Raw genomic sequence first — 27,959 nt, 5'->3', positions numbered from 1 at the left:
ACAAATTTGCTTTTGCTTTTTCAGAAAATTTGTCTTATGGCATGACACGATAATTAAAATATAAATATAATAAAATAAAATGAATTAAAATATAAAATCCCAACAGGTAGGGTTGAAAAGTCTATAGTAATCCCACGTGATTAGTTTTCAATAGCACACTGGTTGTTTAAACCGTAAGCTACACAAAAATGGGCATTGTTTCTTACTCTATGTTGACTCCAGTTGTGTTTGGAGAGTGAGGAACCCATCTAATACGGCAGTGGCAACGCTGTTACGCTTTCCAGCACCCAATGGGGCGTCGACGTATTCTATGAATCACACAATTCGTACATATGTTGTACTTCATTTTAAATGACAATGAACATAAATAATATATCTATATATAAACAAAACATTTTTTTTACAAATGTACATGGTATTGGAGTAGGCTGGTGTCAATAATTCATGTCTATCCCACATTAAGCATTAACATGTTCACTTCTGCAAACGTTAGAGAATCGTAAAAATTGTTAAAAAATAAATTAAATTAAACCATTTAAATTGAATATCTGGGCTACATTTTCACATAATGACAGTCTTTTTATCTTTTGTTTTAAATTTTTTCCAAGTATTGCTTACATGATCGAACAAATTAAAATGTCCTACTTAGAATGAATGTTGTGGACATCATTCTGAAAAGTCAGACTGTAATCTCAAAATTCGGAGGTTTAACGTAATCTTACTTAGATTATTATGCGTTGCTCTTTTATTTTCTAAAATTTAACAACAACGCTAACAACAACAAACAAAGTCAGAATTCAGTGGCCCAAACATCTTATATGCTACAACAGCCTGCCATACCCTGGATGACAGACAGCCCCCATTCGATTTGGTAAGGCACATGTATATGTATAAATATGTATATGTATACATATACATGTGTAAGTGTACAAAAGTTGAAAATAGAAATGTACAATTGTTCATTTATTCAAGCGAAAAAAGTGCCAAAGAGAAATCTAAATGTTGGTCTAATTTTGGACAAAATACATACTGAGAAGCTGGCAAATATCATTAAACTGTTGAAATTGATCTTGTCTGTTCCCTTGGCCGCTTGCCTTCTTCATACAGTTTTATTTAAAATTATTCACATCTTTAATATTAAGTGATTTTAAAAGCCTGTTCTTTAATTTATTGTTGTCAATCTTTATAATAATTTGTGATGACTATTTCTAAAAATGTATTTTATTTTAAATGAACTTTACTATGAAAAAGACCCAAACTTTACTTTATTACACTTAAAAATGATTATCGTTTGATGAAGAAAGTTTCATTAAGCATTGGTAGAAGTATACATTTGTGCTACTAATAAAACCAAAACGATCGTACGCTGCATGGTGATGTTAGGTTTTGTTTAGTTGCGCTCGTGGTAAGTAGGAACTTTGGTAAGCGCAGTGTATTTCCACCGGACAGCTTAGATGAAACACAGGGGGAGCACTTTGGTGTTACACCGGCGGTTCTTTTCGATTTGTTTTCGCTTACTGTTTGAACTTAGAACGTAAAACAAATCCAGGTATAATGGCGTTTTTTATTGTTTAAAAATTGTGAGTTTAAGTCTCGTGAAAATAGTTACATCACTTACATGCGTGTCATGTTAAACGCACGTTTATTAAAACTTGTGTCAAAACAAGTTCGACTTAAGGATGACCTCGGGTCCTCAAAAGAAGAAAATTTACTTGGGGCAGCATCAGATCAAAAAGAAGACAAGGTACGGTTAGGCAGACGTGTTCATATATCTCTCCTTTGAAGTATAATTGCTTTTGTTTCCCCCTGAGAGGGATCTGTTAAAAGTTGTGTCTGTTTTGTGCTTCATGGCAAAGCATCTTAGGCAACAATGAGGCATCAGATGGAGAGAAGTTGCAGAAAACGTGCTATCTGCCAGACAAAACAAATAAATCACACATCAGCAGAAATTCCTTCACGGTCAGTGTGAATATGTAAATAAACATTTACTGTTTCGTCCATCTAGATAAAAAGTCGTATTATGAACGTGTTTAGGGTGGAAGGCCTGCGGTGGAGTTTGGGGAATCCACTTTGGCTATTGATGAAGAGCTGATGCAGGTTCTGGATGCTGTCGATCATTCAACCGCTGTTAAAAACAAGGCTTGTTCAGTAAATAGACACGATGTGGAAGAACCGGCAGCAACATCAGCTGTTTGTGATCTTCCACAACCCCAAGCACCGACTGCACACAGCGAAAAGGAGAGAAACTCAGTACAGGTGAGAGGCAGGCCATGTCCCCAGCATTCAGACGGTGGACCAAACAGAGAGCCTGGTTCTCAGCGGTGGGTCTGTCAGCAGTCACCAGGATGGAGAGCTGACTGCAAAGACCTTGCTCAGAAGCTTCTCTTCAGTGAGGACTCTGAGGAAGTGGATCATGCTCAGAGGGACCCAGACAACTGCCGTTCCAACCCTTCTACTGTTAGAATTCTTCCTTCTCAAGAAAACAACCAGGAAGCAGGCAGCTCCGACAAGCAAGTGTTAACTTGAATGTATCTTCAAATTTTTCATCTTTTTGTTGTTTTTTTTCTGCACCACCCCAATCACTGTCTGTGTTTCCTTACAGGCATAAGGTCACAAGAAAACATTTTCCTCCCAACAGTGACAGATGCAGATCGAGTACGAATGCTGATCCAGCTCTGGATTTATCTACAAACTATATCTTATTTAGCCCCTCTCGAATCACAGCAGCCACAAAGAGGGCCAAACTCCTGCAGTCATTACAGAACCAGTCTACTTCAGTGCTCACCGCCCCCAGCGGCTTGGAGCTCAGCTTTCTCAGTGACACATTACCTGAACCAGGTGAAACCCAGCTTTAAAATCTGTTTTTGTGTCCTTGTCCTCATAATGTCCCCATGATCTTTTAGGATAGGTTAGTTAAACACTAACATTATAAACTTGTGGGGCAACAGTAGTTCAGGAGGTAGAGCAGGTTCCCCGGTGATCGGAGGATTTCATGTCTGTGCTTTGGTGCTTCTTTGCAAAAAGCAAAATAAATACACAAAAGAAAGTGTGTGTGTGAGTGTGAATGGCTGTTCATACTGAGCCAGGTTCTGTTGGAGGCTTCTTCCTGGTAAACAGGAGTTTTTCTCTCCGCTCTAAATCGGAGGATTGCTGTAAGTCTCTGACACAAGTCAGTCGATGCAATCTGCTGGTTTCCTTACATTGGAAAACTAATTGGCATAAAAAACTTAACTCGACTGGAATGTTTACTTTGTGAAGAAAGAAAGCACTCATAAAAACAACAGCAGGGTAGGGGAAGTCGCTGTACGTAAAAACATTAGAAGTACCCATAACTGAAGATAGAAGTAAAAGAAACTTGAAAACGGTTCATCCTAGAAGCCAGGCAGTGCAAATTCTCACATTTAAATTAAATAAAAAGTACAAAACTGTCAAATGTGAATTTAGAGGATTTGGTGCAGCGGGTCTTTTGCAGGCTGACTTCTTGAGATTTTTGTAAACAGTTAGATTTATCACCTTGAGGTACTTTGTTTTCTTTTGCAGGCGTTGCCTTGTGTGCTCCTGGTCAGCAGGCTGAAAAGCTGCTCCTGTCCAGCTGGGGTTTACCGAAACCAGTTCTAGAGCGCTACCAGAAACATGGAGTCACTCAGATGTTTGAGTGGCAGGCTCAGTGCCTCACTGTGGGGCGGGTCCTGCAGGGGGGCAACCTGGTGTACTCTGGTGAGAAACTCTTTTCTACTAAGTTAAAAGCAGAGGAGGCTTTTTAAAAAAAATTTTTTTTATTGATTATTAATTTGTTATTAAATTCAGCACCGACTAGTGCTGGCAAAACTCTGGTGTCAGAGCTGCTCATTCTGAAGCGGGTGTTGGAAACCAGAAGGAAAGCACTTTTCATCCTGCCGTTTGTTTCTGTGGCTAAAGAGAAGATGCACTACCTGCAGGTGAGAAAGAGATGGACACTTTGAACACTGTTGTTTACAGATCTCACGTTGTTTGTGTTTTTCTCTGCAGAGCATATTTGAAGAGGCCGGCATCAGAGTGGAGGGCTACATGGGAAGCACATCAGCTGCTGGAGGTTTCTCAGAGCTGGATGTGGCTGTCTGCACTATAGAAAAAGCAAACTCTTTAATAAATAAGCTCATTGAAGAAGACAACATGGGTCTCCTAGGTAACACTTCTGTTTTTATGTGCTTTGGCATAAAAGGAAAGTTTTATTGGTAAATTAGCAGAACAACAATAAAATACCTGCTGGTTTAGAGTTTCATTTCAAAAATAATTTATTAATCCCAGAGGGAAGTTTTATTCAAAAGCAATAATAATGACTATATTGTTATTAATAATAATTTTTTTTCTTTTTTTTTTCTCATTTTAACGGCATAAGGATACATAAAAAAGGTTAGCATTATTGCACTGAAGTGTGGTATTTTTGCTATGTCAGGTATGGTGGTGGTGGATGAGTTGCACATGGTTGGAGATTCTGGACGAGGATACTTGCTGGAATTGCTCTTAACCAAAATCCGCTATATCGGACAGAAGCAGAACACCACAGGGTCAGTTTCCCTGAACTTTGTTTTTCTAACCTTTACTGATTCATGAACATCACTCATCCCTTGTGTTAATTCTTCTTCTATACAGATCTCTTGCCAAGGGTGTGCAGATAATAGGTATGAGTGCCACGTTGCCTAACCTGTCTCTCCTGGCCAGCTGGTTAGGCGCAGAGCTTTACCAGACAGAATACAGACCTGTACCTCTGCAGGAACACCTCAAAGTGGGCAGCGACATCATTGACAAGAGCTTGTCTGTGGTGCAGCAGTTCAAGCCGACTCTCAGTGTTAAGGTAGCTGACGTAGTTAACAATTCTCAATGGGGATTTGAATGTTAGAGTGCATGTAATGACAATGAAGTTGCTTGTAAATAATTGAATTTAAATCGACAGCTTCACCTTTCGGCTCTGCGCTTTCTTCACCACAAAAGACCGACACAACGTCTGCATCAGTGCAGATGCAGCACCAATCCGCCTATCGATCTCACGCTCCGTCTTTCCCTCACTCATGAACAAGACCCCGAGATACTTAAACTCCTCCACTTGAAGCAGGGCCTCGTCCCTGACCTAGAGATCCTCTCAACACCTTGGCTGCGCCTAGAAATCCTGTCCATAAAGGTTATGAACACATCTGTGACAAAGGGCAGCCTTGGTGGAGTCCAACTCTCACTGGAAACTAGCCAAACTTGCTGCCGGCAATACGGACCAAGCTCTGACGTCGGTCATACAGGGACCTAACAGCTCTTATCAGAGAGCTTGGTACTCCAAAGTACCCCCCACAGGGCCCCCCGAGGGATGCGGTCAAACGCCTTCTCCAAAACCACAAAACACATGTTGACTGGTTGGGCGAACTCCCACGCACCGTTCACGACCCCCCTAAGGGTATAGAGCTGGTCCAGTGTTCCACGGCCAGGACGAAAACCACATTGCTCCTCCTGAATCCGAGGTTTCACTATCCAACAGACCCTCCTCTCTAGGACCCCTGATTAGACTTTACCAGGGATGCACGGGAATGTGATCCCCCTGAAGTTGAACCGCTCGGACTGTTGTTATTAATAAACTGCCTCTGGAGTCCCACAGGCCAAACTTAACTGATAGGACTCTTGATTCAGCTTGACAGAATCTCTAACTGCCGGTGTCCACTAGAAGGTTTGGGGGTTGTTGCCACAACAGGCACAGATGACCCTGCGACTGCAGCTTTTGTTGACTGTCTCAACAATAAAGGTCTGAAATATGGCCGACTCGGACTCGATGTCCCCCATCTCCCCGACAAGTCTTTCAAAGTTCTGTCGGAGATGGGAATCGAAGCTCCTTCTGACAGGAGACTCTGCCAGATGTTCTCAGCAGACCCTCGCGATACGTTTGGGCCTGCCTGGTCTGACCGGCATTCTCCCCCACAATCAAAGCCAACTCACCACCAGGTAGTGGTCAGTTGACAGCTCCGCCCCTCTCTTCACCTGAGTGTCCAAGACATGCGGCCGCAGATTGGATGAGATGACAACAAAGTCGATCATTGAGCTGGGACCTAAGGAATCCTGGTGTCAAGAGCACAAATGGACACCTTTATGTCTGAATGTGGTGTTCATTATGGACAATCCATGACGAGCACAAAAGTCCAATAACAAAACATTGCTCGGTTTCATGCTGGGGGAGTGTGGCGTTCCCCCCAACCACACCACTCCAGATCTCAGTGTCATTGCCCACGTGAGAGTTAAAGTCCCCCAGCAGAACGAGGAAGTCACCGGAAGGCTACCCTCTCATTCACCAGGGTAAACCCCAACGTACAGGCACCAAGACGGAGGGCATCAAGTACGCCCACCCCTGCTCTCCTCAGTAGGGGCAACTCCAGAGTGGTAGAGCGTCAAACCCCTCTCAAGGAAACTGGTTCCAGAGCCATTGCATCAAGGTGAGTCAGACTGTATCTAGTCGGAACCTCTAAACCTCCCACACCACCTCAGGCTCCTTCCCTACCAGAGAGGTAACGCTCCACATACCAAGAGCTTGCCTCTGCATCTGAAGATTATTCCGCCAATGTCCCCACCTTCAGCTACCACCCATCTCACACTGCACCCGACCCCTTTGGGCCGTCCCGCAAGTGGTGAACCTATGGAAATGGGGACATAGGTTTCCTCTTGGAGCTGTGCCCGGCTGGGCTTCATGGGTGAAAACTATGCCACCAGACACTCGCCAAACGTGCCTCACCTCCAGGCCCGGCTCCAGAGAGGGGGCCCTGGTGACCTGCGTCCGTGCAAGGGAACACTGTTTCCATTTATGTTAATCATCATAAGGGGTCTGTGGGCTACACTTTGTCTGATTCCTCACCTAGGACTTGTTTTCCATGGGTGACCCTACCAGAGGCATAAAGCCTCCGACAACTTAGCTCCTAGGATCACCGGGACCCTCAAACCCCTCCACCACGGTAATGTGGCAGCCCAGGGAGCGCTAAATCTATAAACATTTATTTATTTCGGGTTTGCGTGTTGTTCTTAAAAGGCGTAAATAATCTAAATCTTTGCATGTTTTTTTAATACATTTTCCCTCTAACAGTAACACGATTGTTTTTGTTTTCTGTTTAAAGGGTGACGATGACCACATTGTGAGTTTGTGTTATGAGACCGTGAGAGAAGGCCACTCTGTGCTGCTGTTCTGCCCCTCAAAGAACTGGTGTGAAAAACTGTCAGACATCATCGCCAGAGAGTTCTTCAAACTCAGACAACAGGGTACGAGTGCAAATGAAATGTAAACAAGGACGCGTCAGACCGCCCCAGGGCGGCTGTGGCTACAAAGTAGCTTACCATCACTAGCGGTGTGTGAATGTGAGAGTGCATGAAAGCGTCTTTGAGTGTCCTAAAAAGCTCTATATACCGTAAATCCTCTAATACAGGCCTGTGTTCAATTAACGGCCGGGTCTCATATGTTGGCCGGAGTCGGTGGAGGTGAATAATGGCCGGTCTCTTATTGTGGCCGGGTGGAAGGTGGTAACAAGCAAGTACGGGGGGCGGTTGTGTCATCGTCTCACTTTTGATTTGCCAGTGATAGACCGCGAGGGTAACTTTAACAGTGCGGAGACGAAGAGGAGGCGAAAATTTGATATCAAGTTCAAAGAGAACGTGCGCTGCAGAACACTGGGGAGCAATAGGGGTTGTATGAACTAGTCGACTTCACTATAGTGACTTTTTATGCCTGTCGTCGACTAGTCGCTGTCACGTGATAATGATCGGCAAGATGCAGCCCTCGGAAAAGACAGCAGCCTGCTGTCAGCAGGTGACAAGCTCCTGCGCTCGGGGGGGGGCGCAAAGCGCTGTGCCAGAGCGTCGGTACTGACGCGCGATCGTTCATGTCGGTTCATTTCCTTTAATGTTTTCTGTCTTTTATTTGTGCCTGATGTGTTTCGCTGCTGTGGAGCGGGGCGCATCAACTTGTCATCCGGTGACACACCGATCACTGATGCGGCCGCCAAGCAGGAAGCACTCCGCTGTTTTTGCGGTCGGTAGATCTTTTAGAACTGCAGTTCAAAGGTAACTCATGAGGTGAATATATATGAACCCAGGTAGCAGTTTCTCTTTAGGATTGAGAGGAGATGCAGGAAGATAATAAACAGGCAGGACAGAAAAACAGTCAAATAAAAACAAGTTAGTTTTTGTACCTGCTGGTTGCAACAAACAGACACCATTAAAGGTAATCAGAAGTGAGGAACAGAAAATGAAATAATTATTTTAATGTTTAGAGCAGCAGGAACTCCGAGAGGCTGCAGGCGCATCAGTGAGTTTGCAGCCGCTGCGCAGGGGGAGGGGGGAGAGGGCTGAAGCAGAAACTACAGTTGTTAAAAGAAATGTGTTTAACTTTGAAAATGTGGGCGCAATTTTAATTCAAAAATTCCAGCGAACCATTAGTTCATTTTGCTCAAATAGAAATTGAGGCCTGCCTCTAATTCTGGCCCTCCTTCCAATAAAGGCCTGGAGCTTGATGAGCTTGAATCAAATACAGGCCCAGGCCTGTATTAGAGGATTTACGGTAAGTTTGATGTATTATTATTACATATAATGTAGTTCAGAATGCACTCAGATCAACTAATTCGTTTGAGGGACTGTTTCTGCGCACTGCACATCTATTTTCAACGCGATGCTTTTTTTTACACTAAAAATTCAGTTGTGATTTATGTTCCAGGTCTCCAGGGTGAAGCTGATCCCCAGCCGGTGTGTCTGGACCAGGAGGGCCTGGTGGATGTTATAGCTCAGTTGAGGAGAACTCCAGCATGTTTAGACCCCATCCTGCAGCGCACCGTGCCCTGGGGGGTGGCCTTCCACCATGCTGGTACACACATTCACTCAACCTTTAACAATTAAAACCCTGGAAAACTGCCTGTTTTGAGTATGTAAACGAAATATAGTGTCCCTCTGCAGGTTTGACGTTTGACGAGCGAGACGTGTTGGAGGGAGCTTTCCGTCGGGGTTTGGTACGGGTCTTGGCTGCCACATCCACCCTCTCCTCAGGGGTTAATCTTCCAGCTCGCAGGGTCATCATACGAACTCCGACGTTTAACGGACACCTGCTGGACCCACTCACTTACAAACAGATGGCTGGACGAGCAGGAAGAAAAGGAGTGGACACCGTAGGTAAGGAGGGATGATAGTGGATTAACTATTATTAATCATTAGGGATGTAAGAAAATATCGATATGGCAATATATCGTGATATTTTCCCAGCAATATTATATCGATATTCAAAAGCAGTGTATCGGAAATATCGATATGGCAATATATCGTGATATTTTTTCCTGCAATTATTACATCGATATTCAAAAGCCGTGTATCTAATTCCTGAAACAATTTACATGCAAACATTTGTGTATTTTCTTTTCGTTTTGTGCAATTCAATCGCCACCCGCTAGTTGGCAGCAGTGTGCAACGGGTTTTGTTTCCACCACTGAAATATAAATCCCTCCATTATGGTTCAGATACCTCATGTTAAACATGTTACGCATCAGTTTGGACTGTTTATTGAACATTCTTACAATAAATTCAGTAAAAAAATTGCTTGTTACGTCTGACTGAATGTATCGCAATATATCGTGATATATCGTATCGTCTCCCCTGTATCGTGATATGTATCGTATCGCCAGAATTTCAAAAATACACATCCCTATTAATCATTACTTTTAGTGTTTGAAGTTTTTTTCTTCTTCTACCATAGGTGAGAGTTTTCTGGTGTGTAAGCCGACAGAGCGTCAGAAAGGTATTAGCCTTCTTAATGGGTCTCTGCAGCCAATCAGCAGCTGCCTAGTGAAAAGCGAAGGTGAAGGTGTAACCACCAGCATGCTGAGAGCTCTCCTGGAGGTGTGTTTGATGTCAAAGTTACATTAACAACAGTGGGAGCTCTGGCAGCATAAATGATTTTCTTTGTGTGTTTTTCACATCCAGATCATTGTTGGCGGCGTGGCTAGCACTCCTCAGGATGTGAGGCTTTACGCATCATATTCACTTCTAGCTGCCAGTGTGAAATGTGACAGCGGGACAGGATCGGATGAAAAAACCAGCAGAGGAGTTATTGAGGCCTGTGTTGAATGGCTGATAGAAAATGAATTCATTAGTTTTCAGAGGGATGGACAAGGTGATGCCACTGCTGGCTGCTTTTTTATTGATCTTAGATCAGTTGAAACTATTCATGAGTACACCGCTACACAACACATGTTACCCTGTCAAACATCCTCTCTGATGCTTCATTTTCAGATGAGCGGTATCGTCCAACCCAGCTTGGTTCTGCCACCCTTTCATCCTCACTTTCCCCTCCAGAGGCTCTGGGAATATTTGCAGATCTCCAGCGGGCCATGAAGGGCTTTGTACTTGAAAATGATCTGCACATTCTGTATCTGGTACACAACGTAATTTTTACCTAACTTAAATAAGTCGTGCCATAAAATGAGCTAGAATGAGAAATCCTGACCCGTGCGTTTCAGATCACCCCACTGTATGCGGAGTGGACCACCATAGACTGGTACCAGTTCTTCTGTTTGTGGGAGCAGCTGCCGTCTTCGATGAAGAGAGTGGCCGAGCTGGTTGGAGTCCAGGAGGGTTTTCTGGCTCGATCTGTCAGTGGAAAACTCGTTGCCAAGACGGAGAAGCAGCACAGACAGATGGCTGTTCATAAACGGTAAAGGAGATAGGTGTAGGAGACTATTTTCCATCAGAAGCTGATGCAGGAGATAGGTGTAGGAGACTATTTTCCATCAGAAGCTGATGCAGGAGATAGGTGTAGGAGACTATTATCTATCAGAAGCTGATGCAGGAGATAGGTGTAGGAGACTATTATCTATCAGAAGCTGATGCAGGAGATAGGTGTAGGAGACTATTTTCTATCAGAAACTACTGCAAGAGATAGGTGTAGGAGACTATTTTCTATCAGAAACTACTGCAGGAGATAGGTGTAGGAGACTATTTTCTATCAGAAGCTGATGCAGGAGATAGGTGTAGGAGACTATTTTCTATCAGAAACTACTGCAAGAGATAGGTGTAGGAGACTATTTTCTATCAGAAACTACTGCAGGAGATAGGTGTAGGAGTCTATTTTCTATTAGAAGCTGATGTAGGAGATAGGTGTAGGAGACTATTTTCTATTAGAAGCTGATGCAGGAGATAGGTGTAGGAGACTACTTTCTATCAGAAACTACTGCAGGAGATAGGTGTAGGAGACTATTTTCTATCAGAAGCTGATGCAGGAGATAGGTGTAGGAGACTATTATCTATCAGAAGCTGATGCAGGAGATAGGTGTAGGAGACTATTATCTATCAGAAGCTGATGCAGGAGATAGGTGTAGGAGACTATTATCTATCAGAAGCTGATACAGGAGATAGGTGTAGGAGACTATTTTCTATTAGAAGCTGATGTAGGAGATAGGTGTAGGAGACTATTTTCTATTAGAAGCTTATGCAGGAGATAGGTGTAGGAGACTATTTTCTATCAGAAGCTGATGCAGGAGATAGGTGTAGGAGACTATTTTCTATCAGAAGCTGATGCAGGAGATAGGTGTAGGAGACTATTTTCTATCAGAAGCTGATGCAGGAGATAGATGTAGGAGACTATATTTTATCAGAAACTACTGCAGGAGATAGGTGTAGGAGACTATTTTCTATCAGAAGCTGATGCAGGAGATAGGTGTAGGAGACTATTTTCTATCAGAAGCTGATGCAGGAGATAGGTGTAGGAGACTATTTTCTATCAGAAACTACTGCAGGAGATAGGTGTAGGAGACTATTTTCTATCAGAAGCTGATGCAGGAGATAGGTGTAGGAGACTATTATCTATCAGAAGCTGATGCAGGAGATAGGTGTAGGAGACTATTTTCTATCAGAAACTACTGCAGGAGATAGGTGTAGGAGACTATTTTCTATCAGAAGCTGATGCAGGAGATAGGTGTAGGAGACTATTATTTATCAGAAGCTGATGCAGGAGATAGGTGTAGGAGACTATTTTCTATTAGAAGCTGATGTAGGAGATAGGTGTAGGAGACTATTTTCTATTAGAAGCTGATGCAGGAGATAGGTGTAGGAGAGTATTATCTATCAGAAGCTGATGCAGGAGATAGGTGTAGGAGAGTATTATCTATCAGAAGCTGATGCAGGAGATAGGTGTAGGAGACTACTTTCTATCAGAAACTACTGCAGGAGATAGGTGTAGGAGACTATTATCTATCAGAAGCTGATGCAGGAGATAGGTGTAGGAGACTATTATCTATCAGAAGCTGATGCAGGAGATAGGTGTAGGAGACTATTATCTATCAGAAGCTGATACAGGAGATAGGTGTAGGAGACTATTTTCTATTAGAAGCTGATGTAGGAGATAGGTGTAGGAGACTATTTTCTATTAGAAGCTTATGCAGGAGATAGGTGTAGGAGACTATTTTCTATCAGAAGCTGATGCAGGAGATAGGTGTAGGAGACTATTTTCTATCAGAAGCTGATGCAGGAGATAGGTGTAGGAGACTATTTTCTATCAGAAGCTGATGCAGGAGATAGGTGTAGGAGACTATATTTTATCAGAAACTACTGCAGGAGATAGGTGTAGGAGACTATTTTCTATCAGAAGCTGATGCAGGAGATAGGTGTAGGAGACTATTTTCTATCAGAAGCTGATGCAGGAGATAGGTGTAGGAGACTATTTTCTATCAGAAACTACTGCAGGAGATAGGTGTAGGAGACTATTTTCTATCAGAAGCTGATGCAGGAGATAGGTGTAGGAGACTATTTTCTATCAGAAGCTGATGCAGGAGATAGGTGTAGGAGACTATTTTCTATCAGAAACTACTGCAGGAGATAGGTGTAGGAGACTATTTTCTATCAGAAGCTGATGCAGGAGATAGGTGTAGGAGACTATTATTTATCAGAAGCTGATGCAGGAGATAGGTGTAGGAGACTATTATCTATCAGAAGCTGATGCAGGAGATAGGTGTAGGAGACTATTATCTATCAGAAGCTGATGCAGGAGATAGGTGTAGGAGACTATTTTCTATCAGAAGCTGATGCAGGAGATAGGTGTAGGAGACTATTATCTATCAGAAGCTGATGCAGGAGATAGGTGTAGGAGACTATTATCTATCAGAAGCTGATGCAGGAGGTTGGTGTAGGAGACTATTATCTATCAGAAGCTGATGCAGGAGATAGGTGTAGGAGACTATTATCTATCAGAAGCTGATGCAGGAGATAGGTGTAGGAGACTATTATCTATCAGAAGCTGATGCAGGAGGTTGGTGTAGGAGACTATTATCTATCAGAAGCTGATGCAGGAGACTATTTTCTATCAGAAGCTGATGCAGGAGATAGGTGTAGGAGACTTAATTATTTCACACAAAATACAAATACTGAAGAGACGTCTTTGTAATCTCTACACAGGTTCTTCACGACGCTCGTACTGCAGGATCTGGTCAGTGAGGTGCCTTTGGGAGCTGTTTCTTCTAAATACAGCTGCAGCCGCGGGCAGCTACAGTCTCTGCAGCAGTCTGCTTCTACATACGCAGGTAGAAACATGCTCAGAAGTTTTTTCTGTAAATACTGTGAATTAGGATGCATTAAGTAGATGCTTCAGAGACCAGTGATTATTATATTATTAAATATATAAACTATACAATATGCAGGTAAAGCAGTACTCAACATCAGCATCCAGTTTAGAAGGCTTTGTTACCTAATTTTTCTGTATTAGAATCATTTATTTTGAGTTGAAGATGGAAAGTGTTGGAGTTCCTCTGCTCTAAATAATCACAGATCATAAATCAAAGCAGGAACATTTTTGCTGACAGGAATTTCAGCTTGGAGAGAATCTCACAGACCTCCCTGCTACCCCTTCAGGTATGGTGACTGTGTTCTGCAAACATCTGGGTTGGCACAACATGGAACTGCTGCTGTCCCAGTACCAGACCCGGCTGAGCTTTGGAGTCCAGAAGGAACTTGTGGATCTGGTCAGGGTTTCCCTTCTCAATGCAACACGAGCCAGGGCACTCTACGTTCAAGGCCTGTGTACTGTTGCTGAACTCGCCCGGGCGTCTGTAGCTGACGTAGAGAAGGCCCTGAGGAACGCAGTCCCATTCAAGAGGTGCGTGTCTACAAGTTTATGCTCTCCCCGTTAAATTATAACATCATATCCAGGATGTTGGTCCCAAAAGAACGTGTAGAAACCTTGATTAACAAACTCAAATCTCACTCTTCAACTTCTGGACTTAAGGTTGCCACTGCATTTCAGCTGCTTATCAAACGTGCTCCATAAGCATCAGTCTGTTAACATCAGCTGTTAGTTGATTTTTTTATGTTCTCCGGGAAAACATTACTAGTAGACTTGACTCCAGGTTTAAAATGAATTTTTTCTGTCTGGATCATCAGCTCCAAGCGTGCGGTCGACGAGAGTGAGATGGAGGCGGTGGAGAGACGAAGCTTGCGCTGCGTGTGGGTCACGGGGGGGCAGGCCCTGACGGAACAGGAAGCAGCTGTTGAGATTGTGTCGGAGGCAAGACTCCTGCTTCAAGGAGACCTGGCTCAGCTTGGAGTTAAGTGGGATCCAGGAGCACTTCCTCCGTCCAAATCCAGCCCTGATGATCCAGACTTGGGTATCTCACCTGTCTTCTGTATTGGTCCACGTGAAGCACGGACAGACAGGACCGAGGAGCATCAAAAGAGGAATCAGAAAAGCAAAGTCTCTGAAAAGCTCAGAGATGAGGTCAGAAAAGATGTTAAACGTCAGATGAAGAGGATTGATGCCGACACAAGAAATCTAAACATGACTGAAGCAGAAATCAGACAAACCGTTTGTGAAGATCTGATGGAAAGACACAAAGAAAGCACGGAGGTAATGATGAATAAATCAGCTGTAAATAATAAAGGAAGCCAAGCTAAAGGACGGTCAGAACAAGAGTGCAAACAAATCACATCGAAGGAAGGAGAGACCAGAGAAAGACCAGGGAAGCATCAGCCTATTGCTGCTGAGAGGACCTTAACGCAAGAGTTAGCTGAGATTATATCCAGTCCTCTACCTCAAATGCTGCCACAGCCTCAGCTCGTAGCATCTCCGGTGTCTCCTCCACGTTTCAGAGCCCCGATATCACGTCTAGAGCAGCAACAAAACGTTTCTGCAAACGGAGAGCGCCTCACAAAACTCACTGTATCGCCTCTACACCCGGGAAGGCTGAAACATTCCAGAGCATTAAGCAAAGTCCTTCAGTCTATAAAAACACAAAACAGTCTGCAAGATATCTCAGAACCCGTCGGAAGATCACAATCAGTAACCAGAGTGATTTCTTCCTCTGAACATCCACCACCTGTAGCTCAGGTGCCCTTAACTCCTCCTCCTCCTCCTACAGAAGTAACAAACTCTCCTCAAACCGTCACAGATCCCATGTCGGGTCCTGATGCCAAACGGAGAAGGGTTGACCACAGAGAGGTCGCTAATTTTTCATCACCAGAGCTATACGCAGGAAATAAGACAGATGAAGAAGGTGAGGAACAAATCAATCTGGATGGACAAAGCTTTGGAGACAGCTTTGACCTAGACACTCAAACGGAAAGAATCATGGCTCAGCAGTCTTACAGAGATGGAGCTAAAGATCAGCTGGTGGAGACACAGAAGGACACAGAAGACGAAACAATGGATGCCGCCCTAGAGCCCGCAAAGACGATGGGTGAGAGAAGTGGGCTGGAAGGTCTTCATGTGGCGTCTCCCAGATTTGATGCTTCTTTCACAGAGAGCCAGCTGGAGCTCATCCTCAACACCAGCCATCAGGTAAGTGAATGCTAAATAATAGTGAATTTAAACATGGTTGACCTCTAAATTCAGGATTCACAATGCCGTTTTCACAGATATCACTCAGGCCAGTCAAGGACCAAGATAAAGATGAAGATGCTCATCAAACTGAGAGTCCTAACGGAAGCAGCAGCTTCCTGTTTGACAGCATGTTCGACAGCCCTGTCCTGGAAGCGCTGGGCCCACACCAGAGGCCTGACCAACCAGAGGATGATGAATCTTCTAGCCAGAGAGATGCCGTTCACGGTTCTCTTCCATCAACCCAGCAGAGACGACGCAGCGAGCTTCTCGCCAACCAGGAGGCAGAAGAGCAGGAAGCGGTCCGGTGGGGAGAGTCCTTCTTTAACCTATCTGAATGGGGGGACTCGCTCTTGGTGGGTGAACACTTTTTGGAAAGGCATAGTTTGTTGGGAGACACGGAAAGAGAGCTGCAGGAAGCGAAGGAAGACCAGGACCTGTGTGGAGAACAGCTGTTGATTTCACCGTTTGGACACAGTCGAATACAGCCGCCGCTTCGTTTTACCCACCTAAAGGAGGGCGTCACGGACAGGGCCGACAACGATCAAGTCCTTGGTGAGAAAATATTTAACGATGAAGATCTAGAACCAATTGAAGAAAAAGAGGAAATAAGTCATAAGGAGGGTGAAATCGCAATGCAGCTTGAGAAGGAGGCGAACAAAGAGGAAGACACTTTAGAGGAAATGGATCTGAGTTCAAACCGATCTCAAAAGGATTTTTATTGCAGCCCAGGTTTACAAGAAATCTTTGATCGCTGGCCCAGTATGTCTGACCAGTCCGGCTCAACAAACCGTCAAACACAAGCTGCTGTTGCTGCCGCAGAGAAACCACAACCAGAGATGCAGCTAGACAGGAAAAGGAAAATATCACATCAGTCTGATGCTGCGAAGAATGGCTTCCAACATGGACGAAGCTCAACCAGCGAGAACACTCCAGAGAGACCAGGCTCTGCTGGTGACCTCATCCCACCAACCCAGGAGAAACCGCCGGTCACACCGAGAGTAAAACTGACTACTTTAGCGGTCCAGTCGCCTGTAACCACTCAGCCCCGTAAACAGTCAGGTCCCTCAGACCCTGTTCAAGAGAAACCAGCAGCCAGGAAGCTTCCCACACACCAAACCGCTCAAACAGGAAACAACAATCAGCTGTCAGAAGGCGTTTTGGCTTCTGCCTGTAAACAGGAAGCAGAAATGGTGACAAAAGCAAATTCTGCCACAAGTTCAAGTTTAAAAACGAAACCCCTGCCTCGGGTTAACCAGAACCTTTACCTCCCTATGGAGGGTGCACCCCCTCCCCACCTCCACCTACAGGCACCCACCGACGCAGAGCATCATGCCAGTCTTGATGGCTTCAGTCTTCAGCTCTCCCAGGATGCCTCGCTGTGCTGTAGCAACTCGGAGCTGTTCTCCATCATCGATGTGGCGAGTGATAAACGTCTGTTTTATACTTTTGTCAAAGAGTGGAAAACAAAGGAGAGGTTTTCTGTTGCTTTGGCCTGTGAGAAGAGAGAGCCCAGACACCAGCCTGAGGGGGAACTTGGAGGGAAGCATAACAGAGGTACCTGACCCTCCCACCAACGCCACTTTACTATAATATTTAAAGTATCACCAAGCACCCCCCCCCCCAGTTTGTGATCGGGATTTGTGTAGGTGCAGTTTTCATTTTGTGAGACACGTTTTAAAATGGTACGTTAACTGTGTTTGGTTCTTGTGCAGCTCATCAGAGGCTGAATGCCGCTGATGGTTTTCCAGTAAGAGGCAATGAAGAGCTCGTTCTGATTGGACTCTCTATTTGCTGGGGAGCCAAGGATGCATATTATCTATCCTTGCAGCAGGAGCAGAGCAAAGGTGGTGAAAACTACATAGAGGTAGATATTGGTAACCTTCCAAAGTGTTTTTTATGCTTTCATTTGTTTGATCCCAGGTCTGAGCTCCAGTCTGGCTCCTCCTCCACTGGATAATGATTTGACAGTCAGCGAAAGGCTGGAGCAGGTGAAAGACTGTCTCAACAGACAATCAGCTGGTCACAAATTGCATGTGGTGGTTACATATGACATTATCAAGGTGTACAAGACACTAGCGCTGAGCTGCGGCCTCAGCTTGGACGGAAGCTGTGAAGATCCAAAGGTGAGAAAACAAAACAAATTAGACCGTTTAAGCGCCTCGTTCCCCTTGTTAAAGGTACAGTAAGCAAGAATTCTACAGTGAAATAATTACAAAATTAAAGTCGCAACCATGCTGGAAGGAAGTTACACTGAAACCGATTTCCTTCTCAGCTGGCTGGGTGGTTGTCAGTTGTTCTCCTTTTAAAAAGGACACAGAGGGTTTGTTTACAGTCTGTTCTAGCACCATACTTCCTGGTTCCACAGCCAATCATACTTGAGCCGGTGGGGTTTTCAAGCAGGTGCAGGCATTTGTAATTCAACACCGGTCTACAAAAAAACAGCAGCGTTTCTGAAAGGATATTAGCTAGTAAAAGGAGCAGCCCACAAGTTATTTCTTGCACCCCTAAAACACCATGTAGTGATATATGTAACAGAAGTTACTTGAAAAAGAAAAAGTAGATGGATATTTTTTAGAGCATTGTTAGCATTGCTAGCTCAATGTTAGCTTCTAGCCTTCTTTACCCAATATTAGGGTAAAATTATTATTATTATTATGAGCTACTACAGCAATCATTTTCCCTCTGGGATTAATAAAGTATTTTTGAATTGAAAATAAAATGATGCAGTTGAAATGTCCCTGTGATAAACTATATATTGGTAAAACAACTCGACCACTTAAAGAATCAGTGAACATAAGTAAGTAAGTAAAGTTTATTTATAGAGCGCTGAACAACATGAGTAAAATCAGGGCAAATACCTCAAACCAATAAAAACAATAGCAGTGACAACAATAGTAACCAAAATCATGAGTATAAACAAAGTGAAGGTGTGAACAAGAACAAAGCCATCTTTTAGAAACATTTAGGGAGGGAACGCCTGGATGAAAAGGTGAGTTTTAAGATGTTTTTTGAAGACTTCTACTGATTTCAAGAGACGGAGATTTGAAGGCAGACTGTTCCAAAGTCTGGGTGCAATAGTCTGAAAGGCCCTGCCCCCTTTGGTTTTCAGTCTGGTTCGAGGAACAGCCAGGAGGTTTTCAGATGTGTATCTAAGGTTCCGAGAGGTGGTGTGTGGGGATAAAAGCTCAGATAGGTAGCTTGGAGCCTGGTTGTTAAGAGCTCTATAGGTCAGGACTAAAACTTTAAACTGAATTCTATATTCTACCGGGAGCCAGTGGAGGGACTGTAAACCTGGAGTGATGTGAGCTCGTCTGCTGGATTTGGTTAGGAGTCTGGCTGCTGCATTTTGGATGGCTTGAAGGCGTGAGAGGGAGGTTTTGCTGAGACCAGTAAAAAGAGCGTTACAGTAGTCTAAGCGTGATGACACAAAGGCATGGATGATTGTTTCCAGATCTGCAGTAGAAACCAGTTTACGGACTTTTGAAATGTTTCTCAGTTGAAAGAAACAAGACCGGGAGATGGTTTTGACGTGTGTCTAAACTTAAAGCTGGATCAAAAATAACTCCTAGGTTTCTAATGTTGGCCTTGGCTGATGGGCAAAAAGAGGCAATTTCCTGCTCGATTTTTGGCTGACGTTCCGGGGCTGCAGCGATCAGGGTCTCTGTCTTGTTAGCATTGAGGACAAGGAAGTTGGGGAATTCTGGGTCAGGCAGAACATAAGAGTTGAATCAGACGTAAGGATTTGAACCGTCGTTTTCATGATTGTTCACATCCTGTATCTTCACTTAGATTCCAGGGGATTGAACATATCTCTTTACACAGAGGAGGTAACATAGATAAAAACAACTTTGTCAAAGGGAACTGTTCCGGATCTACGCTCCTAATACACTCCAACCACTGGGACTGAATGAGGACTTTGAAATGTCTGTATTTCTCTAAATACAATATAATTGTGACTTTTAATGTAACTTTATTGCCTTGCTGTATGATGGCTTTTCCTGCTCGATGCCTGCCATCTCTTTCTTCTGAAAGATGATTTGGAAGTGTTTTTATAAGATTTTGTTAACGTCATGAGTCAAGGCACTATGTTATACAAAAGGGACTCCATCCCCCATAATGCCTTGCTGTGTGGAATTAACACAGGTGTTCAACATCAGCTGTTTCCTCCTCTAATAGGAACTCTCTGTATGAGCATTTACAATCCCCGATGAAGGTCTGTTGATCGAAAGCTCGAATCAATACTACATTTTTGCAGATTGAAGTGTGCAGGTTTTGCTCCTCTTCAGCTGTTGAAGACTTGAAATGAAAAGGTCCACCACGAATGACAGAAAACCCAGATTTGAAGGCGTTTTGAAAGCAAGAGTCAACAGCTTTAACAATGGTGTTAATAAATGTGTCAACAATGATGCAACACTGGTGTCTTCCACAGGTGGCGTGCTGGCTGCTGGACCCTGGCAGTGAGGAGAGGACTCTTCCAAACATGGTGACGGTCTACTGTCCTGAAGATGTACCGCTGCTGGATGGTCTCGGTAACACGCATTCATACTGTCCTCGTGTCAGAGCGGCCACACAGTGTGTGCTCACACACACTGTGATGACGCATCTCACTGGCTTGCTGGAGAAAGATAAAACTCTAGGTAAAAAGAACCGTCTTGTTTGAAGGCTTCTGGAGAAGATCAGATCTTTATTTCTCAGTCAAGCCACTTTGGTTTATTTATTTTTTGTCAGATTTATTTAGGAAAATAGAGATGCCCTCTCAGGTGTGTTTAGCCTTGTTGGAGCTGAATGGAATTGGCTTCAGTGTGGAAGAGTGTGAGAGGCAAAAACATGTGATGCAAGCTAAACTCTCAGCTCTGGAGACTGAAGCTTACAGCCTGGCTGGACACAGCTTCTCCCTCACCAGTGTTGACGACATAGCACAGGTCCGACTCGTCTTTCAGCTCTCCCTCCCTTTTGAGCCATTGTAGTTAGAGTGAGACATGATAATGTGTGTGTGTGTGTGTGTGTGTGCCTTAGGTGTTGTTCTTGGAGCTCCACCTGCCTCCAAATGGTGAAGTAGGGGGATCGAGGAGTAAAAAGACTCTGGGTTACACCAGGAGAGGCGGTGGCAGATTTCGACTTGGGAAACAGTTCAGCACCACCAAGGTGTGACCCTACAGCCTTCTGATAAGTTATTTCTCTAAAAATATTTTATTATTCTTTCTGATTTTTCAGAAAAGACAAGTTACTTGAGAAAATAGGATTCAACTAAAATATTTCTGAAAAGATCACAGCTGTGATATATATATATATATATATATATATATGTGTGTGTGTATATGTGTATATATATATATATATATACATATACATATATATGTGTGTATATGTGTATATATATGTGTGTGTATATGTGTATATATACATACATATATATATATATACATACATATATATGTATATATACATATTTATGTATATGTATATACATATACACAGATATACATATTATGTGTATATACATATATATGTATATCTGTGTGTATATATATATACATACATATATATATATATATGTATGTATGTGTATATATGTATATACACATTTATATGTATATACATATATACATAGATATACATATATATATATATATATATATATATATATATATATATATGTGTATATATATATATATATGTATATATATATATATGTGTATATATGTATATATATATATATGTGTATATATATATATATATGTGTGTGTGTGTGTGTTATATATATATATGTGTGTCTAACAATGTAGATAGATAGATAGATAGATAGATAGATATTACTGAAAAAGCTGTGGAAGTTAGTTGAGTTGAAATACTTTGACAAGTCATGAGCTTAGTGATGTGATCATACCAAGTCAAACGTGTCCTTGGGCAATCTCAGAAATCATAAAATGTAAATTGTGGTTGTTTAAAAATTGTAAAATTTCCATCACAACAGGCTCTGTGATCTGTTTAAACTTGTTTGATCGTCCTACTGTCAAGTCTACCTGAACTGCTAGACTTCAAAATTCCCAAACTGTGTGCAGTTTTCACGTGTTTTACCATAGCACACTACTTTTGATCCGTCTGCACATTCTGTTGTTTTCTAGTGAGATTCTTCAAAGACAGTTGATGTCAACAACTTATGTATATCATGCATACGCACTGGCACTCATCAAGTCTTTTCTACAGAAGTGCAGAATGTTGCAGCAACAATCAGTATATAAAACAGCTGTAATGGCTCCTAGTTGATGTGGTTGGAGCAAGGCCTCTCAGATTTGAGACATTTATCTTCCACCTCAGGATGTTCTGGAGAAACTTCGTCTCCTGCACCCGTTACCAGGTGTCGTTCTGGAGTGGAGACGGATCACGAACGCTTTGACCAAAGTGGTATTCCCACTGCAGAGGGAGAGGCAATATCATCAAACACTGGAAATGAACAGAATATATCCAGTCACCCAGACCCACACAGCCACAGGTAGCACACACACACACACACAGTTCATTTGATTTAGTCTCAAACACAATTTAGTTTTAGGTATACAGAAATACTCATTTACTCCTTCTGTTGTAGGTCGAGTTAGCTTCACAGAGCCAAACATACAGAACGTCCCTAAAGACTTTGAGATTCACATGCCTACAGTGGTGGGTGAGAGCCCACCGTCACAAAACGCCCTCCAGGTGACCAGAAAACCAGGGTAGGAGGATTTTGTTTTTAAAGATCTGCAGTAAGTTTGTGTGTTCATTACGGAGTATTGTGATTCACTTGTAAAAGGCACATATGGAGTTAAATCTGAGACTTTATTCCACATTAAGGTATTTTAAAAGTTATCGTTGGGAGGAAATAGTAAAATGATCTGTTGTTGCTATTTATATAAAAATCAGAATCGGATTTATTGCCATGTAAGTGAGAGGCTCGTCTACTAGGAATTTGTTTCGGTGGCGAGGTGCAAACATACATTCAAGTCAGGTCAGGCAGTTTTTACAAAATGACTCTGGTTCTTGTTCAAATGGAAACCCACTGGTGACTGCTTGTTTCATGAGACATCATTTCATTTATTTGACATTTTCAGAAACTAATCTTTTTCTCTGTTTTTAATCCTTTTGATCGACGTGAAGGTGACCCTTCTCAATAAATACTTGATTATTCATAGATTGTAGTCCTAAACAGTGTTGGGCAAGTTACTTCAAAACTGTAATGCATTATTTATTACTTATTACCCTCATTTTAAAGTAATTCATTACATTACAATATTACTGATTTTAAAATGTAAGGCATTACACTCCTTTTGCATTACTCTTAAGTTACTTTCAACAAAACAACTTCAGTATGAATTTGGTAATCTGATGCCTGGTGAACTCATGACACATCCGGTGGAAGGTGATGTGGTGTCTGAGCTAGGATTGCTGTTAAAAACAGTTCTTTAGAAGGACTGTTTATGAAATAAATGAAACAACAATCTGTACTCTCAGCACGCTGCCATCTTAGATTAACTGAGCAGGGAGTGAAGTGGTGGGGGCTCCAAGCCTATATTTGCCTTGGTCCCCAAATGCCTTGATACGGCCCTGGATGTGGGACTGACTTCTGGGGTGATCTGATTCTATCGCATGTATAAATAATAAATGCTTACGTATATTATTGCTTTTCACTGGTAAAAATGTGTATTGGGGATAAATCTATCTACTTTTTTCTTTTCAAGCACTTTGTTTGTTTTCTTGGTTTTATTTGAAATATTTCCGGCCCTTTCTCTCTCTAACCTTCCTGCATGCTGCATGTTTTCTCCGTCTTCCAGAAAAACTGTAAACTAGATTTCCTACTTTCTAACTAATCAGCCAAAAGGATCTTCACATGTGCAGCGCTCCAGCAGCAATGAGTGGAAATCACCGGGGCCCAGATTAACTCAGCTGAGCACGTCAGAAAAGTACAGAATACTAGAGAACATGCGCTGATATGAACGATCGCAGGGGAATTATTTTGATTTAGTGGAGCAGTTTTGTGAATATAACAGTGGCCGCGTGCAGGATGCAGCTGGAGTATTTGAGCCATTACCGCTGCGTCCTCTCTGCCTGCAAAGCTGAGTCCATGAATGATGTCATATATGCAGATACTGGATCTTTTTTCGGGTTTCCCGCAGTTTGAATTTTTAAGAAACGCAGCTTGATTCTGGGTTTAAAAATGCATCGTAATTACTGCATTACTGACAATTGTATCGAGTAAATATTACCATTTTCTTTCCCTGTAATGCCTTACATTACTGCATTACAGCAAAAAGCAATGCATTACAGTAATTAATTACTTTTGTACCGCGTTACTCCCAACACTGGTCCTAAAACACACGTTTTGTCTGGTTGACCCTGGATCCAGATAAAAATGGGTGCTGATTACAAATTCCACTCCTGGACTTCCAGAAAGCTGAAGGAAAACACGGCCATCTTGTTTGTAGTTGACGGTTTACTAAGTGTTAACTGGACTGTAAATCTGTCATAAATAAGCTAAACTGAGTCAATATTGTTGCAGGAGGAAGAGGCGCTCTGCAGCTTCAGCAGTCACAGCCGGACCTGCAGAACAAGGCCCAGCCTTCTCTGTCAGCATGAGACATGCGTTCATACCTTTTCGAGGTTTATTTGATGAAACAGTTGAAATTTATGGTTCCTGTTTTCTCTTTTTGTCACTTGCTTTGTGTTTTCATTCCTGTTGTTTGTATTAAACTGCAGGTGGGATGATTTTAGCAGCAGATTACTCCCAGTTAGAATTAAGAGTGCTGGCTCATCTCTCAAAGGACCAGCGCCTCCTGCAGGTTAGTGCAGCAAAATCAGTGTTTTATTCCTTTGTATTCAGAAACCACTGACCCAGTGTGTCACTAAGGTGCTGAACGGAGGAGCAGACGTGTTTCGCTGCATCGCTGCGGAGTGGAAAAGCGTTGACCCAGATTCTGTTCAGGACAGTCTCAGACAACAAGCTAAACAGGTCCTTCTAGGAGGGAGCAGGAATGGGTGTGTGGAGATTTTCAGCTGACTGCTTGTGTTGACCGACAGATTTGTTACGGCATCATCTACGGAATGGGAGCAAAGTCTCTGGGGGAGCAGATGGGAGTGGAGGAGGAGGACGCAGCCTGCTACATCGAGAGCTTTAAAGCCAGATACAAAGGTTCGCCCTGAGTCCGCAGCAACACTTTGGGGTTATTGCTCAAGTGGCTTTAAGAAGTTGTAAATTAGTTTTCACTGGAGGTCTGTTAGAGATGGATGACGCAATCCTGCACACGGGATTTTCCACAACAGCTGGATCAAGTATTAACGGGGACATGTTATAGAGAACTCACCTTCTCTGCTGCCTCTGTAAACACGCTAATCATAAAAAAGCCCCGTCCATCCGTGCCAGTGTTTGGTTTTAGGAATCATGCGCTTAAAACAAGCCATTTCAAAAAGTTTGTGACGTCACAACATTTGGCATAGAACCTCTCGTGCAATAGAGCTGCTGCCGGAGGAGCAGCTACTCTACTCCAAGTTCCTCCCAGATATCGGAGCGCCACAGCTTATAGCAGCCTGAGTGGGGCATGGGTAGGCATGGCCAGCTCCAGGCATGTTTTGTAATGATCATAGAACCATAACTTAAGAAAAAGTCTTCATGTGTTCCCTTTAGGATAAACCGGGTGAGTTCCACACACGTCATCTTCTGTGTTTTCTGAACCTAACAGCTGTTTATTAACGCACTGAGACCTAAAGCTGGATTTTGTGGGGTTAAAAACTAATCTTACATTTAAATGAATCTTTAAGGCAGTTTCCGGAACACTGTAGGTCCAGTGGAAGGGCCTGGGTCTAATTGTGAGATTGAGGTCTATAAAACACCAAAAGTCATGTGACGTCTCGTCTTCTGTTTCAGGGATAAATACTTTTCTCAAGCAGACTGTGAAGAACTGCGTAAAGGACGGCTACGTTCGGACGCTGATGGGCCGCAGGAGGCATTTAGCTGGAATCGCCAGCACCAACAGCCACATTAAAGCTCATGTAAGATGGATCACTCATGAGAATGTTACTTACTCTATGGGATGAGATTTGAAAGTTTTGTCTCATCCTCCATCTGTGATGCAGGCAGAGCGCCAGGCGGTGAACACCACGGTTCAGGGTTCAGCAGCTGACATTGTTAAGCTCGCTACTGTGAACATCCAGAAGCGGCTACGGCAGACGTATCCTGCAGAGCCGCTGTCTCACCGGCACACAGGTGCTCTCGTTGTGGGGTTCTCTTCTCTTTTTGTACCAACGCATGCAGACGGGTCCTGAAGACTGATCATTATGTTAATCCAGCAGCACAAAATCAGAGCAGAGCCGGGAGGTCGCAGCTCAGAGGAGCCTACTTTGTACTGCAGCTGCATGATGAGCTCATCTACGAAACCACAGAAGAAGACCTCATACAGGTATGAATGCTGCTATTCGGCAGAGTTTTGCTTTATGATCGACGTCTCCTAATTATTCTGAAACAGCTACTTTTGTTGTCCGCTCAGGTTGCACAGATAGTCAAGAGGGAGATGGAGACAGCGGCCAAACTGTACGTGCAGCTGAAAGCCAAGGTCAAAGTGGGACCCAGCTGGGGGAACCTGCAGGACCTTGATGTATGAAGTGTGTAAAAATCAAGTGCAATGTCTTTAACGCTAGTATTTTAATCCCGTTACTGACAGCAATGAATTTAATCCAGTTTATTAACTACATGAACTTTTAAAACAGCATCTGTAGATATATTTATCAGTGTACAGCTTGAGTTTTTAGCCAATTCTACATTTTTGAAGAAACGAGCAATAAACTAATGGTACAGATTTGACGGTTTCAGATGTTAGCGGCCTCTTCCTCAAGCAAAGATTCACACGTTTGACCAAATTCGTCCTGAATCACATTTTATTGGCCCGTCGCTGGGGCTGGTTGTCACGTGAACAAACATGATCTTTCATATGAACACGGTTATACACTGATGACACTCACTGCACAAGAAGATTCAACATGGGAGAAACCTGCAGTTTGAATAAAAACATCTTTAAATATGGGCACAGAAATAAATGAGACATTTTGTGAATTTGGCCTTGAATGTGTCGTTCGGAGCAGATGACTCATCTTTGTTTAAAACTAAAGCTGAACTCAGGATGACCTCTGACTCAGTTCAGAACTACACAAACATCTGTAGAACATCAGCCATCACAGACCATTTCACAAACCCCTTTTCGCAACCTTCAAGTGGAACTAGATGAGGAACGGTCACCCTGCCTGCATAACAGAATCAACCGGAGCTCATCAACAGGCTCAGTTTGACACCAAAAGTAAATAAATACACCACAAACAAATCTCTAAACAAACTCAACGGTACAGATAAATTAAAACAGGAGTGTGGATGCAGATGTTTTGTTGCTGCCTTCCTTCCATGAAACATCTGCAGAACTTGAATCCAATGAACTTGAGAGCCAACATGTATTTAATAATGTCAGTGTATAACATACTTACTGTAGGTAAGAAGCCGCTCCAGTTGGGTGTTTTTGCTCATTAACAGCTCCTCACACTGGATGCATTATGTGACTGAAGTGTAACGTGATAGAAAACTGCTTTCTGAGCCGTCAGACGTGCACCCACCCAATGTGTGGTTGCTCTGTAATGTTAAGCTGTGACGTAAACACGAGGCTAACTGATAGGAGAACATGTATCTGCAGACACACTGACGATCAGGATCTTTGGTCGTTTTGCTGATGAACCCTTAAACGGCTTGGTCTAAAAGAAGAGAACTGGCCTGTTCTGAGCAGGAAGATGACATGTTTGATTTTCAAAGTGAATTTGAAGAGAAAGCTGAAAAAAGTTTGTCTTGATCAACATAAATGTCTATACCACTTCGCTTTTACATGTTGTTTTTTGGCAGCACTGCTGCTGCAAAAAGAAGAAAGTTTTCAATTAAGGCATCAACACAGGCCGAGCTGCGAGTCTCAAGAGTAAGAAATAAACCAGAACAAATAATATGTACAGAGGTACGATAATACGTGCTACTCAAGCATCCTTGTGTTCCACCGGCTAGATGTGAGGCAAGAGAAACACCAGGTTGTGCTGCGGGCGTCGCCAACACCCATGCCTACGG

At 43.0% G+C, this 27,959-nt stretch overlaps 1 protein-coding gene across 3 annotated transcripts; it reads left to right on the top strand.

Moving 5' to 3' along the window:
- The first annotated feature begins 1,545 nt into the window (after nucleotides 1-1,545).
- On the top strand, nucleotides 1,546-26,669 carry polq (polymerase (DNA directed), theta). Of its 3 annotated transcripts, XM_054751549.2 has the most exons (36): nucleotides 1,546-1,744; nucleotides 1,857-1,959; nucleotides 2,035-2,256; nucleotides 2,338-2,510; nucleotides 2,603-2,838; nucleotides 3,541-3,717; nucleotides 3,808-3,938; nucleotides 4,009-4,165; nucleotides 4,436-4,547; nucleotides 4,633-4,834; nucleotides 7,119-7,260; nucleotides 8,708-8,854; nucleotides 8,944-9,156; nucleotides 9,734-9,876; nucleotides 9,961-10,150; nucleotides 10,270-10,412; nucleotides 10,497-10,690; nucleotides 13,426-13,550; nucleotides 13,879-14,122; nucleotides 14,407-15,799; nucleotides 15,877-17,395; nucleotides 17,554-17,685; nucleotides 17,762-17,964; nucleotides 20,271-20,478; nucleotides 20,570-20,763; nucleotides 20,858-20,986; nucleotides 22,160-22,334; nucleotides 22,431-22,554; nucleotides 24,375-24,475; nucleotides 24,572-24,654; nucleotides 24,723-24,824; nucleotides 24,893-25,004; nucleotides 25,737-25,861; nucleotides 25,946-26,075; nucleotides 26,159-26,268; nucleotides 26,356-26,669. In XM_054751549.2, exons 1-36 carry the CDS (start codon nucleotides 1,680-1,682, stop codon nucleotides 26,467-26,469), a joined length of 8,073 nt encoding a protein of 2,690 aa, XP_054607524.2. In that variant the 5' UTR covers nucleotides 1,546-1,679; the 3' UTR covers nucleotides 26,470-26,669. The 3 variants fall into 3 exon arrangements, with proteins under 3 accessions (XP_054607524.2, XP_054607523.2, XP_054607522.2); XM_054751548.2 differs by having other exon boundaries at nucleotides 2,035-2,510; nucleotides 26,162-26,268; XM_054751547.2 differs by having other exon boundaries at nucleotides 2,035-2,510.
- The last annotated feature ends 1,290 nt before the right edge of the window (nucleotides 26,670-27,959 follow it).

This window comes from Nothobranchius furzeri, chromosome 7, assembly GCF_043380555.1.
Source record: "Nothobranchius furzeri strain GRZ-AD chromosome 7, NfurGRZ-RIMD1, whole genome shotgun sequence".
NCBI lineage: Eukaryota > Metazoa > Chordata > Actinopteri > Cyprinodontiformes > Nothobranchiidae > Nothobranchius > Nothobranchius furzeri.
The sequence above is the reverse complement of the archived record's forward strand: the minus strand, read 5'-3'. Positions and strand labels throughout refer to the sequence as shown.

Bases quoted from the DNA above. Each gene is read 5' to 3' on its own strand.
- polq (XM_054751547.2), top strand. From the start codon at position 1,680: ATGACCTCGGGTCCTCAAAAGAAGAAAATTTACTTGGGGCAGCATCAG. The intron at 10,691-13,425 runs GTAAAGGAGATA...ATCTCTACACAG, and splicing joins CAGATGGCTGTTCATAAACG to GTTCTTCACGACGCTCGTAC. The intron at 17,396-17,553 runs GTACCTGACCCT...GTTCTTGTGCAG, and splicing joins TGGAGGGAAGCATAACAGAG to CTCATCAGAGGCTGAATGCC.